Source organism: Ovis aries, chromosome 15 (assembly GCF_016772045.2).
Source record: "Ovis aries strain OAR_USU_Benz2616 breed Rambouillet chromosome 15, ARS-UI_Ramb_v3.0, whole genome shotgun sequence".
Classification (NCBI taxonomy): Eukaryota; Metazoa; Chordata; class Mammalia; order Artiodactyla; family Bovidae; genus Ovis; species Ovis aries.
The window spans coordinates 64,029,465-64,043,610 of record NC_056068.1 but is presented as its reverse complement, the minus strand read 5'-3'; the positions used below and the strand labels follow the sequence as shown (position 1 = coordinate 64,043,610).

Below are 14,146 nucleotides of genomic sequence, written 5' to 3'. Positions count from 1 at the left end.
CCTTGGAAAAAAATGGAATTTATATAAAGTGGGCTGAGTTTGATGTGCTTGAATATTATCAGCATACTAATATGGCCTGAAAATGAAAATACTGCTTCTTGTAGCTCAGAGAGGTAATCTCAAAAGATCACTTCCCTAACAGTGTTCCAAAGGGTGCTGATTTCATGAAGTCTTCTTTGATGAAAAAGTTCCATTGCCAAATAGGCTTGGAGAATTGGGAATGCTTTTTTACCTCTCTTACAGATTCACAATGCACGTCATAACACAAAGGCTCTGGAAAATCCTACAGTAAATAACTCTGTAATACATCACTTGACTCAGTACTATTTCTTCAATGTCTTTAACCATGAAACTCTGTGTGTGTGTGTGTGTGTGTGTGTGTAAAACATTAGTGTTCTGACGCACTAAAGAAATGTTAGGGTTATAAGTATGGACTTTGGGGGGAATTCCCTGGTGGTCCAGTGGTGAGGACTCGGTGCTTTCACTGCCGCAGCCCCTGTTAAGTCCCTGGTCAGGCAAGTAAGATCCTGCAAGTTGCCTGGTGCAGCCAAAAAAAAGAATGCGGACTTCAGGAAAAAAAGAGCTGGGTGAACAATGCCAGTTCTACCAATTAGTACTAACTGTGTGACCTTAAGAAAGTCGTTTAACCTTTCTGACTGTCATTTCCTTCACTTGAACATTGGAGATAATATTTATATATAACAAGTTGCATGTAGGTTAAATGCAATCATGTATACAAAGAATACATCCCAGTTCCTGGGATCAACTGGTTCTTCCCCAAGTTATTTTCATTGTGACTTATGAACTAAAGTGACTGAAGGACTGAAGACTCTGCGCCCCCAGGAGAAATATGCTATGAACAGGTAGAACACATGTCCTGCCTGGAAATATTTTTAAGTGTGGTATTGGAAAGCTGGATGTAACAGTAGTCTTTTCTGCCTCCCTTTGTTCATCCTTCACTAAGAATGTACACTCAGCATTGAATGGCTTCCTGCAATATATTCTTAACAGAACAGCTAGAAGGATCCTTTCAAACCAGCAATGGAACACGGCATTCCTCTCTGGCTCCCCATCTCACTCAAACTAGAGACTTCAGCCTAGCCTCCAAGCTCTCTAACATTATTTCCTACTATTGCTGAGTCTATCTTGCAAACAGACTACCCTCCTTTTCTTTGGACATCTCAGGAACAGGTGTCAAGAACCTCAGGAACTTTGCATTTGCGGTGCCTCCAATAGGGTACCATCCCCTCCCCCGCAGCTATCTCCACGGTTCCTTTCTTAACCCTGCCCAGACTTGCAATCACCCCTACATACGAGCATACTCTACTCTTCCTTGCTCTGCATCTCTTGACTACACATCTGATATGCCATGTTGTGTTTGTCGATATTTTGTTTCTTGTCTATTTCCATCCAACAGAACATAAATGCCACAAGAGCAGAATTTTTTTGTCTCTTTCATTCTCTGCCATAATTCAGTGCCTAGGACAATGCCTGGCATGTAGGCGTAGATGCTCAGTAAATGATTATTGAGCAAACACATGCAGAAACTGCCTACATTGTGTTGCTCCAGACTAAGTGCATTCCTCTAAGCCCAGTTTTGGATGGCTTGTTGAAGCATGAAACACACAGTTACAGGCTGGTCTCTGTAGTTTTTATTAGTGTTTTCTGGGACCCATCAAACAAACAAACAAACAAAAAAACACCTGTATTTTGAAAAAAATAATTCTTTCATAAAACAGAAATACTCAGTTTGAATTTAACACAGTTTCAAGGGCAAGGTTTCTGATTGTTAAAAAAAAAAAATAGCGGCAGTAGGGTTGCTTCCCCAAAAAATGTCAACCCAGAAGCCAGATGGGAAGAAAAGCAAGAATTAGGCAGACAGTTACAGAAAGATAAATCCCAATTAAGCTAAACTCATGAAGGCTTACACATTTCAGTGGTTTGCGACACCCAGTCTCAACAAGTTTTTATTCAATGTTCTCTCTCTTATTCCAGAAATGGAATCCTGAGAAGCAATGCTGAGGCTAATTCAGCTCACGTACTTCCTTTCACACAGGAAGTAGCCATTCCATGGGCTCCTATGGAGTTTCTCTTACACCGCATATAGTTAGATAAACTCCTCCCAAAGATGGTTCCATGCTGTGCACACAGGTAGGCACTCAACAAACTTTTTTTTTAACTATAGAAGAATAACATAACTGCCTTTTTCTCTTACTATTTTAACTTCTCCTATATTTTATACATTTGAAAAACAACACACTTGCAAAGCTAAAATCTAACGTGCATGACTAACCTTATCAAAAGATCCCTCAATATTTTTCAAAAAGAAAAAAAAATACAAACCAACCCCAAAATACTAAAACTTACAACTGCTTTACACTTAAATAGAAATTTACATCATAGAAACATTCATAATCTTCATCGTTTAAGACAGGTTCAAGGTTCATGACTGGCTTCTCATATACCAGGTAATTCTCACAGTTCCCAGTGAGGTGACAGAATTCTCACACAACATAGGTTGATTCGCAGAACCAAATAACCTGTCTTGGTTTTATTTCAGCGCAGGTAGGAAGGCAAAGTAAAGAACCTCACAGTAAAATGTTCATCTGACAGATAGTAAGTCCTTGAAGTTTTGGCTGTTGTGCTCTTCGTCCAGTAAAGAAACAATTTACATCACAATTATGGATATGGGCTCCCAATCTGAGGAGTCTTCCAGAAGACATTTATTTATTAACTCATCATATAGTTTACTAAGGACATATCTCATGTAGGTATTGAAAAAACAGTATTGCTAAGATATCATCCCTGCCCTCACAGAGCTTACAGTCTAGCAAAAGAACAGTTTGAAAAAGAACAAGCACATTTCAAAGAAAAGCTCACTGCCCTGGTCTGTGCTGCTCAGAAAGCAACTTCCAGAAGTTGTAGGCATGTCGCTGGGGGTCAGAGCTTTGCTCTTTTCATCAAGTCAATTATCTAGAGGCCCCAGATGCTCTGAATCTAGTAAAGTCTTAGCACCTTCCTAAGACTTCTCCTACATTTCCTTCCTCAGGTTCCCATGCAAAAATAAAATAAGAGCCCAAGCCTTTAGTGTAAGAAGGGTTTAAGGAGGCCATGTGTAGTGATCATAGGAGTGTTGGCTCAGATGATAGCTTCTCAAATGAGAAGCTGTGAGTTGCCAAAAGAAGGGGGCTTCACCTGCTGCTGGCTTGTTGCTGAGATTTTGCTCTCCCTTGCAACATTGGGGTGGGAAAGATTCTGCTCACACCCCAAGTTGGCATGGCTCAATTACCTTGAGTTCTCCAAGTCACGAATAGCACATAGAAAATGCATCAAACTCAAGCCAAGACAATAGAGAGATATGCTGAGAACTTAATATGCCAACCTATTTAAGTAGGAACCAGGTGCCAAGAAACCGTCACTTTCAACAAATAACACAATCTGCTAATTATCTGCAGTGTTCCAGGCAGTACACCCCAGACTCACTACCTAGCAGGGGTTGCTCTTCAACAGAGAGGGTGAAGAAAGAGCCAAGACCAATTTGGAGGAACATGAGAAAGAAACTTACAGTTTTGAAGAAGGGAGAGCTCAGAGAATGATCCAGGCAGCTTAGATGATGAACAGGCCAAGCCAGAGGACAGCAGAGAGCAAATTAGCAGATGTCTCTTAATAACTGCGCACAGACATGCAAACGTTCACGTGTTTACATTAATTCAAATATCTGGAAGTTTAATCTTTTCTGCGGAAAGTATGGTCAACTGCTGGGAAAGCCTCAGTTCTATAGCCTTGCTTAGAGAGCAAGGTTTGTCTTTCTTGTGGGAATGTCTCAGATCTGTGCTGCTCATCATCCTTCTAAGGAGAGCCACGATGGCCAGTGACCTTGGGGCACAGCTTAGTGAGATGAATGACCTTCTGAAGGTACAACTGAGTTGTTTTTCTTTCTGCCTGGCTTGGTCACCTCCAGAGGTGCTACTCAGCATTGTCGAAGTACAGATACTGAGGAACATCTATAACTCTTTCCTGACCACAGCTCCTGATCTGAGTTTTCTGTTTTTCTCTCCCATCCTTCCCTTCTTTAGTCTTTTTGTTTGTTTGTTTGTTTAACATTCCTCTAGATCCAAATCTAGGCAAGATAGTGTTCACTTTGGAATGAGTTAAAATGAGACAGGAAGGTTATCCAAAAGAGGAAAGATTATAAGAAGCAATATCTACGAATGTATCTCCCTGGCACTAACCTCTCTCTGTCTTGTCTGTCTCCCTCTCTCTCCTCTGCGTTTCCTTCCACAATATCATTTTTTCTCTGTTTTGTCATTCTACTGAAAATGTGTTGTATTGTTAGCTCTTGTTTAAGCTATCTGATTCTAGCTCTCATCTGAGGTTCTGAAAAGAAGTCCCTCTAGCAATTTCAACCCATTGTCCCAACATTTTAAAAATGAAAAATAGGTTGACTTTAAAGTCTTCACTCCAGGGATTTTTGCTGCTGTTGTTCTAAGAGTAAATCACCATCTTCATCTTGACTAGCTAAACCAGTGGTTCTCCACCTACCCAACCTGGGGGACTTTTGGCAATGTCTAGAGACATTTTTGGTTGTGACAACTCTGACGACCACAGTGCTATTGGCATATAGTAGGTAGAGGTCATAGATATGCTAAACATCTCAAAACACACACTACAGCCAAAATAATACACAACGAAGAAGAATTCAGCCAAAAATGTCAATTGTGCCAATTTTGAAACCACAGACAATGGGAATACAAGAGAAAACTCATCATCTCCTTTTCCCACTTATTTTTTAAGCAATTAATATAAAAATAACCAAAGACAGACCTTCTCTTAAACAACCAAAAGTAAGCAGAGGTGGCAATTGAAGTTTTTCACCAATGAGTCGAAAAGGAGGAGGGAAGATAGACTTCACACCAGGTAAATCATTCCTGAATGAGTATAAAGCCCCCTGCACCATTATTCTTCTCTGATTTAAACAGGAAATTTATGTGATTATGCAGTGATTACAGTCCACCCTGGACTGCAGAAGTCCTCAGTCTCCACTCACTCACTCCTGAAGGTCAAGGTAAACATCCCAAGCATCCTTCTGGTTCATCCCATCAATCTGAGACCCTGAAGTTCATCCTGGTGACCACATCCACCTCACTTGAGGAGGCCACGTGAATGCTTACGTGTGGAGGACACGTCACCTTTTCCTAAATCATTTTGCATATAAAAACATTTAATGCCCTCTGATTATTTTTCTTTCTCTTAACAAGAAGCGCAAGACTCTGTCCTTCTTGCAGCAGAAAAGAACTTCACGATAGAGTCAAAAGTCACAACCAGACACAGCGCCATATTTCACAGAAAACTGTGTACGTTTGTTCCCCATATAGGACATACTTCAAAAGTAACAAAATAATTTTATCAACTGTCATGTTCCTTCTTCCTGTTAGAAGTAGATGTATTTTTTTCCCCCTTGTGGTACATAAATATCAGAAAACAAGTAGTCTTTGAAATATTTACGTCCGGGAACTTCATGGTTGGTTATCATTTGGGGGGGTATTTAGCTTTGTGTTCAAAGGTGTCAGCAGCTTCAGTTTTCATTTTCCCTCCACCCACGTGCATTCTTGCCAAATTTATATACCAGTCTTCGTCCATCTACACGTTCCAGAATTTCTCTTTTGTAGTAATATCTGTAACAAAAGACATTGTGTAAGGGGCCTGGTCTTATTAAGACGGCTGGGGGAATAAATGGTCGTGTGGTCTTATCATATTTGGAGACATGAAACTCCTAACCTCATGGCTCGGCTGAGTTTTTCGTAGGTCATGCTGCTGTTGTTTTTCTTTTTCCCCCATAGCTGAGCCACAGCCTCTGATTTCAAGAACCTGAAGATGCCCTCAGACCGGTCTTCCCACTTGATTAACCCTGGATTCTTGTCTGGGTTTAGCAGGATGTCGCGGATGAATTCCCATAAGTGGGTCCCTCGTGGATCTGAGGCCAAGTGGAAAAGAAGAGTTTATTCACAGCTTAAGTCACAGCAAAGAACAGCTCGCAGAAGCCTAGAGTTGAAACATCTTCCATCAAGTAAGAAATACTCAATACCTTGCTACCCACCTATGATACCGCATCACAGCATCTCCAGTATTGAGTTTAAGAATGAACTAGCACAATTTTTTAATTTTACAAATCAGAAAGCTGAAGCATGGAGAAGTTAACTGACTTGACCAGAGTCACACAAGCAAATTAGTGGCAAAGCCAAGACAAAATAATAGGTCTCACCTAGAGAACAGATTTGTGGTTGTCAAGGGGAAGGGGTTGGGGGATGGATGGAGTGGGAGGTTGGGGTTAGCAGATGTAAGCTGTTATAGATAAAATGCATAAACAACAAGGTCCTACTGTATGGCACAGGGAACTATATTAGATATCCTGTAAAAAAACCACAATGGAAAAAATATTTTTAAAAAGGATGCAGAGGGAGGGGATATATATATATATATAGATATAGATATGACTGATTCCTGTTGATGTACAGCAGAGACAACCACAATATTATAAAGCAATATCCTCCAGTAAAAAATAAATAAAATAATGAAAAAGAATGTGTGTATACATATATATGTATATGTATAACTGAATCACCTTGCTGTACAGCAGAAATTACACAACATCGTAAATAAATTTCAATAAAAAAACAAATTTAAAAAATCAGTCCTAGATCACCTAGGCTAGTGGGAGTATCTTCAAAATATGGTTAACAGATTGCTGGGGACTCATTTCAACTTGTTACTTCCCAGGAGAACAATGCTCAGCCACTTTTATTTATTAATAGGATCTCAACCAATTTGACAGCTGCAACCCAACAATTGTGTGTCAGCCAAATACACAGGGTTCTAGAACTCTTAGGCCTAGAATATATTGCGATGGGGTCTCACGGGGGTTGAGGGAGTCAATCTGAAAATAAAACAACAACTGTAATGACATTAGCAACCAAATTCAATTCTATCCCCATTGGATTTGTGACACACAACTCCCTCCCCAAGCCCCAGTTAGCGAGGCTGTGTTCCTTCAGTCCTTGAGGATGACATGGAGTAGCAGATAGCAAAGATGTCCAACCACTACAATTTCCAGATTATACCGCCTTGATCCCTTTTCCCCACCAACTCCACATCTCTGATATTTCATACACTTTCATAAGATTTTATTATGGGGGGAAATATAGCTCCACAAAAGCACTGCTGACGCTTAAGAATAAACAATATTTCTTGGAACAGTTACCCAACAAAAGAAAGAAGCCAACACTCAGCAAAAGAAAAAAGAAAAAAAAAAAAGAATATACCTCTTCCCACCTTTCTCCTCACCCCACCCTTTTTTTTTTTTTTTTTCCTGGAGAAAGGGAGATAGCCCACCACATGCCTGTAAGAAGTTCCCATTCGCAGAGGTCTCAGTGTTAGAACAAATAGAACAGTGTGAGGAGGAAATATCCATTGAAACTCTACTTTGAGAAACCACTGCAGAGGGGTTGCTTGGCCCGCAAGTGATGCCTCTCTTTCCACACCCCACCCAGTCTGAGGTGAAGAAATGCAGGCAGCAGGAAGAGGCAATGTTTGCCTTAAAACTGGTAGCTTCCAGCAACTCTCCGCTTGAACAATAAGAATGGCTGGGAGGCAACGAAAGCCAGCCAACTTACTGTGCTTTTTGGTGTGGGGCTTTGTCGGGTGGTCTTGCTCCTTTTTCATATCAGGTGATTCTGCTAAAGAGAAAAAAAAAATGAGAGCTGCTTCATTTCCCTGTCTCCTACAATTGTTATCTTCATTCATCCATTCAGTTCACCAGGATTTATTGCACACCCACTATATGCCTGGCACTATTCATGAAGTTGGTCATGACCAAAACAGAGCAGAGATAAGTGCTCCAGAGAAAATATTTCAGGATAAGAAAAAAAGGGTAGACATGTGGGAATGGGAATAAATTGCGATTAAATATAAGGTGGTCACAGAAGAACTGATAAGGGGACCAGAGGGTGTGAAGGAGACAGCCACACAGAGACCTTGTGGAAGAACCCACTGTGCCTGAGAATAGTAAGTGCAAAGGCCCTGAGGTTGATGTGCACAGAATGGAAGGGAGACAGTGGCTGTGAGCAAGGGGCAGAGGGCAAACAGTGACGTTCAGATCACTAAGGCCTTATAGGATATTTTGAGGATTTTAGTTTTTATTCTGTGAGAGATAAGAAGCCATTGAAGGATTTATGTCATCAGTTTTTTTTTTTTAAGTGAAATACCAAAATGTAAACATTTAAAACAAAGAAAGATGACTTTTAAGCCAAAGGAGTGCCTTTTTTTTGGCATGCAAAGTTACATTTTAATCAGCCAGACAAAGGTGCCATTGACTGGCCTGAGCTCAGCACAGAGGGCCACAGTGGACTGTGGAAACACAAATTAGTTTAACAAATGACTCATGATGCTGACCCTTGAGATTATCAACAAGAGAAAATGACAGAGGCAAATTTGTGAAATAAAACTTGTTAAAAAGAAAACTAAATGACTAAGCGGTATGTGTGTGTCTGTGTGTGTGCTTCTGTGTGTGTGTGCCTCTGTGTGTGTATGTGTGTATTTATATCAGTGGGCATGTCCAATATCAGGAGAACTAACGCAGATCTTACAAAAAAAAAAAAAAAAAAAAGCCCACCATCAAAAATCTGGCAACTTGAATACAGAGCTACTCGTAAGTGGTAGCCAATTCCGATCAGAAATTGGGTCAGTATATCACATCTCTTCTGTGAGCATTACATCAGAGTTCCCTCACTTAGAGTTTGCTGACCCATGTGTGGCTTTCAAGAGCATTTTAATCAGACCAACACTGCTGGCAAAGGAAGAGGATCCAAGCATTCGAGATTGTCAAGAGTGGTCCATTATTCAATAAGGTTTGAATATCATTAGATCCTAATGCAAATGGTAAAGACTAACTCTTTTTTCTTTAGCACTTACTATGTACCAGGCACCGTGGTCAGTACTTTACATGAAGCACCTTATGTGATTCACACAATAACCCTACGAGGAAAGTACTAGCAGGATCCAGAGGTTTTACTCATAACCACTATTCTTTGCCATTTACAAAGATGGTGCCGCATAACAGATTTCATAAATGCCTTCCCTGCCAAGAATCAGGTTCAGTTCTGCAACACTCTAGTCAGTGGGGAGAAGTCATTCCAATTTGATGATTCTGTATTTCCCAACGTGCATAGGCACATTCACCTATCTGAGTACCCAGATTGTCACAACTCGGAGCTCCCAGAAGCTTGAAAGTCATCGTGGGATGGATGAAAGAGTTTTAATAAGATCTGGTTAGAAGAGAAACCTCTTTTTCTGGTGGTTAAATGCACCACCACCCTCCACTACCCCTCCCACTTCCTCCCCATACAACAATGTCAGCAGGAGGCTTTGCACCTGACTCAGATTTCTCTAAAACTTGGAAAAACAAATTCACAGAAAATGCAAGGAGACTCCACTCTCTCTCTCTCTCTCTGTAGGTTTCGCAGTGAGGTTGCGACATCCCATCAGGATGTGACAATATTGCGACAGGTTGGCACCCACCCCGGTTTCCAAGTGATGCATCACGCTGACAGGGCCACGTTGTTCTGCAGACAAAGAGTGGCATTTACCCAGCAGGCCACAAGGAAAGCTTATTTTCAAATGGCATCCAGGAGTGGTGCAGGGCCATTATTTCAGAGCCAGGGTTGAAGTCAGAAAAACCCAAGTGTAAGTGTCTCTCGGCCTATTGGCCTCAATCCTTACTTAGGGGTTGCAAGCACATGTAATGCAAGAATCAATTACTTTGGGAGATTAAGGTATCTTCATGAATAAACTGGAAACCTTGGACCTTCTCCCCAGAAAGAGGCACATATGCGTGTGTACACTCATCAAATTCTGTAACAGTTTCAGGAGTTTGTGGGTCATTTAGCTGTCCATGGGTTCCAGAGTAAGAACCCCCAGACCAACTACACCAAGAGGAAATGTTCTTTTTAAGATGTCAACCATTTACCCAAGCTAGACTTCCATCCATCTTAAGGAAGAACCTCAGCCAAAAAAAAAAGCCCTCAATAAAAATGTGACCATCATCGTATGGAAGAATATGCAGCCACACGCAAAAAAACCACTCGAATTTCTTCCAGCCTCTTCTTCTAGTCCCCAGTGCATGGGGGGCAAGCTGTAGAATCACCCACCTGCCTCAGCACTAAAATCTTTTGATCTGAAACGTCACCTTAATACGATGGCCTCTCCCCCTGGCTCTTCCCCTGGCCCTCAAATAAAAGTCAGAACCTTTGAAGTTAGCCGTGTGGTTAGGTGACTCATCCTTATAAAATAATAGCTTGCTCTGAGGAAGTTGTCCAGCTTGGTTTTCTCCTGCTCTGCTTCCAGACACCTCAGGCCAAGGTCCAGTCCGGACCGGGGCAGCACCAAGGCACAAGTTTATGAAGAGCTCCAGAGCATGACTTCAGCTAAGCTGCTTCGCAAGAAGCAAAGATTAGAAGCATTTGCATATGATTCAGCTGTGAGCCATTTCTTTACGGGATATACAAATTTCAGTGTTATAATAGACCATGCCACCCTCGCTCTAGGCTCAGCGAGTCGCTGAATAAACACATCAAGCCTGCGTTGGCATGATTAGCTTGAGGATTATCGGGCAGATCAGGAACACTGGCGGCAGCCATTTTATGAAATGAGCAGATGACAGAGAAATCAAAACACGGCCCGCTTCCCCACCTGTGTTTATCAGTGAGGGCATCAGTTTATGTGTGGCCTCGCCTCAGTGTGGCTTGTAACCTGCATTAAAACACATAAAGATACCTAACTGCCCTCCATTTCATGGGAGCTGGAAATCTGAAGACTCAGATGAATAATAGGTCTTTGGGGCAGAGCTGGGGGGTTGCGGCAGGGTGAGGGGTGGAGGTTCGGGGGTCCTGGTCCCATTCAGTAGAGACTAAACTATTCTGAAAGGGACTGATCCTTACAAGGCTATAATTAACTATTCTACCTGGAGGGCTTGTTACCCCTAAGAATTTACCAACCCAGACACTGAATTGATTAAGTGATCATTCTAATAGAGCTCCTGAATGGCTTATCTCTTTTTTCAGCCTGTGTTACAATTTCAGGATAGGAATCCAGGATAAAGAGATTAAGAATCAATGAAGGGACTTCCCTGGCGGTTCAGTGGTTATGACTGTGCTTCCGCTGCAGGGGACGTGGGTTCAATCCCTGGTCAAGGAAGTAAGATCCCCACATGCTCAATACCAGAAAAAAAGAAAGGAAATTTCTTGAACTGAATAAAAATGAAAATACAACATATCAACTTTAAAAAAAAAAAAGAATCAAGGGGTGTGAAGGAGAGTAGATTTATAAAGCTCATTTTAAGAAGGACTATTCAAAAGTTGAGTAAGTGAACTCAGAAGGCAGTGAGTTCCCCATTACCTCCACGGGATCTTCCCTACCCAGGGACCGAACTCAGGTCTCCTCCACCTCCTGCACTGCAGGTGAATTCTTTATCCCTGAGCCACCAGGGACGCCCACAAACATGAAAACAGACATTGGTCCCTATTGATTCTGAGATTCTAGCAGGTAAGTCAGGATGCGAAGGAGAGCAGGGGCGCCTGGCGTGAGGGCAGCCAGAGCTGTGATGACTGCTTTTGATTTCCCAGGTGCCTTGAGATCTAACCACCCCTGAGGCTCGGGAAGTGGTTGGTTCAACTTCATTCTTAGCTGCAATCTTCTGCCCTAAGCCAAAGACTCAGGACATGGGATGTAATACCTTAGGAAGTGCGGCAGGAAGTCAGAGGGTGACGAGGGTGGTCTCTTCAGCTCTGAAAACCTTAGTCTTAACTGAGTGGCAACAAAATTTTACCCTGACTGGCTCAATTCCCCTAGAATGGTAAATCTACCGCAGAACGTTTCAGTGTTTGATCTAGTTCCCTAATTTCAGCAAATATTTAGAGTGACACACAATGGGATGGGCCACCGGGGCTCCGGAGGGGGAAATCAAAAAATGAATTGGCCTTCACTCTTCACCTCGATTCCAGAAGCATTTACCCTGGCTCCCAGCCCTGTCTCATTCAAGAGGCTTGAACTGAACAAAACCTCAAACCGAAAGCTTTCGTTTTTTCAGTTCTCAAAACACACTCAACAAAAGCCAAAAAAAAAAAAAAGAGAGAGAGAGAGAGAGAGAAAGAGAGAAGGGGTTGTTGTTTGACTCTTGCCTTTTACAAACACACTTTTAAAATCCCAGTTCTGAAGCTGCCCCAAATTAAGTTCCAGGAAAAGACAGAGTCACTTGTAACAGGTCTAAGCTCTACTTTACAGAGCCAGACAGAGCCACAAGCTCCCAATGAGATCAAGAGTTGGCATGAAACCATCTCTTCACCTTCCTTGTGCATTCATTCCTACCAATGGACCTATTTGTAAGTGAATGAAGAGGAATAATCTGAAAGCCCCTCTCCCAGACTCCCAACAGACCAACCCTCTCATTCAGTTTGACTTTGACTGAGTCATGGATAGATAGCCTCCAGACGAATCCAATCTTGAACACAACAAATATGAACATAACTCATAATGTGCAGGTGGTCTGACTAATTAGAGAGTCCTGATGAGCCTTCAAGTGCAGACTTTAAGACTGACCCATGATTCCCAAGGTTCTAGATGTTTTCAGCAGCTGCACCTTCAACCCAGAGACCATCTTCCCAAGTCCACTGACTTCTGGATTCCATTGTGAGACATTCTTTTTCTAAAGCCAAAGACAGCTTGTTGAAAATTAAATAGAGCCTTCTCCCCTAATATACCCACTTATTAATAATTTTATCAGATAATTTCACAAAAGCAGGTTTTTATTGAAAAGAGAGTTTTTCCTGTCACAAGACAGTGGTTTGGATTTACAGGAGGAAAATACTTTTCCTAGAGGCATCTTTGCTGATCATTTTCCATAGATAAATATGGACTCAAAAGCAGTTCTTTTATAAACTTTTCCCAGACCTTCATTGGAAAAGTGAAAGTGAAAATGAAGTCGCTCAGTCGTGTCCAACTCTTTGTGACCCCATGAACTGTAGCCTACCAGGCTCCTCTGTCCATAGGATTTTCCAGGCAAGAGTACTGGAGTGGGTTGCCATTTCCTTCTCCAGGAGATCTTCCTGACCCAGGGATTGAACCCAGGTCTCGCACACTGTAGGCAGACGCTTTACTGTCTGAGCAACCGGGGAAGTCCTTGAAGGACTCCAGCAAAGCTGGAAATGTAGAACATTGGTAATTCTCATTAATTCTCAATAAGCAGTTGTATATGGTACACTCAGCCTTGGGTGTCAGGACAACTTACCAATGGGAAGGTGACCAGTGGTTGTCATGGAGATCTGGGCCCGGCAGAAAGTTTTGCTGTCCAGCAAATCTGTGGCAGTGAAAATGTAAGGGACATTAAGATCCCCCTCCTTACAACATAAAGTTTTGGCTTTTGGAAAAACAGAATCAGAATGTAACAGGGGTCTTAAGTGTTGGGGAGTTAGTTACCTACTGTGCTACCATAGTTGGTGTCGTATAAATAGTTTTCTTCTTTCCAGGTGTTCATGATGGAAGGGTCTACAAAGGACAGAAAATGGAAATGTCAGCAGTCACCTTACCCAGGTGGGGAGTTTGCCTTTTCTTACTCATTGTTCATTATCAAAAAGGTGTGGGACAAGAAGGTGGTTTTCAGAGAGAAGAGATCAGATTCTACTTCAGTCACATGTGGATTTACAATAATGCTAGCCCAGTTTTTCTTCCAGCGCCCTGGGGGAGATGGACTTTGTTACAGCCTCATCCAGGTGTTCTATGCCTGTTGCATTTTGAAGGGCGTGAGAGCAGTTGCAGCAGTGGGATCCTATCCTAGCCCAGTGCTTTCCTGGGGATGTGTCATCTGCACTTGGGGGTGGGGGAGTTCAGGGGCCTGGCATTGTCATCCATTCTATTGCACTGTCACCAGAATACTTTTATACTAGTTTAAAAAAAAATGGTAAGGACAAAAAAATTTCATGATGAATGAGCATCTTTTCCTAGTAATATCTTCCTGGGAGAATTAATTATGTTTCTTTCGTAAAAAGTCTGCTCAGTCTTATCATAGAATCTTTATTGCTAAAATCCAGAGTGAAACTCT

General features: G+C 41.9%; 1 protein-coding gene across 5 annotated transcripts in view; it reads right to left on the bottom strand.

Annotated features, from left to right (window-relative positions):
• Positions 1 to 1,637: 1,637 nt before the first annotated feature.
• The window catches only part of EHF (ETS homologous factor), a 43,356-nt gene continuing 30,847 nt past the window's right edge, over positions 1,638 to 14,146 (bottom strand). For 2 of the 5 annotated variants that reach the window (XM_060399514.1, XM_060399516.1), the window contains exons 5-7: positions 13,525 to 13,593; positions 13,337 to 13,405; positions 1,638 to 7,733 (exon numbers count right to left, since the gene is read on the bottom strand). In XM_060399514.1, coding sequence (XP_060255497.1) covers positions 7,255 to 7,733; positions 13,337 to 13,405; positions 13,525 to 13,593 — 617 coding nt within the window. In that variant the 3' untranslated portion in view covers positions 1,638 to 7,254. Of the gene's footprint in view, positions 7,734 to 12,836; positions 13,248 to 13,336; positions 13,406 to 13,524; positions 13,594 to 14,146 lie in introns of those variants that run through there. The other 3 variants (XM_012096214.5, XM_027979617.3, XM_060399515.1) reach the window with 3 other exon arrangements.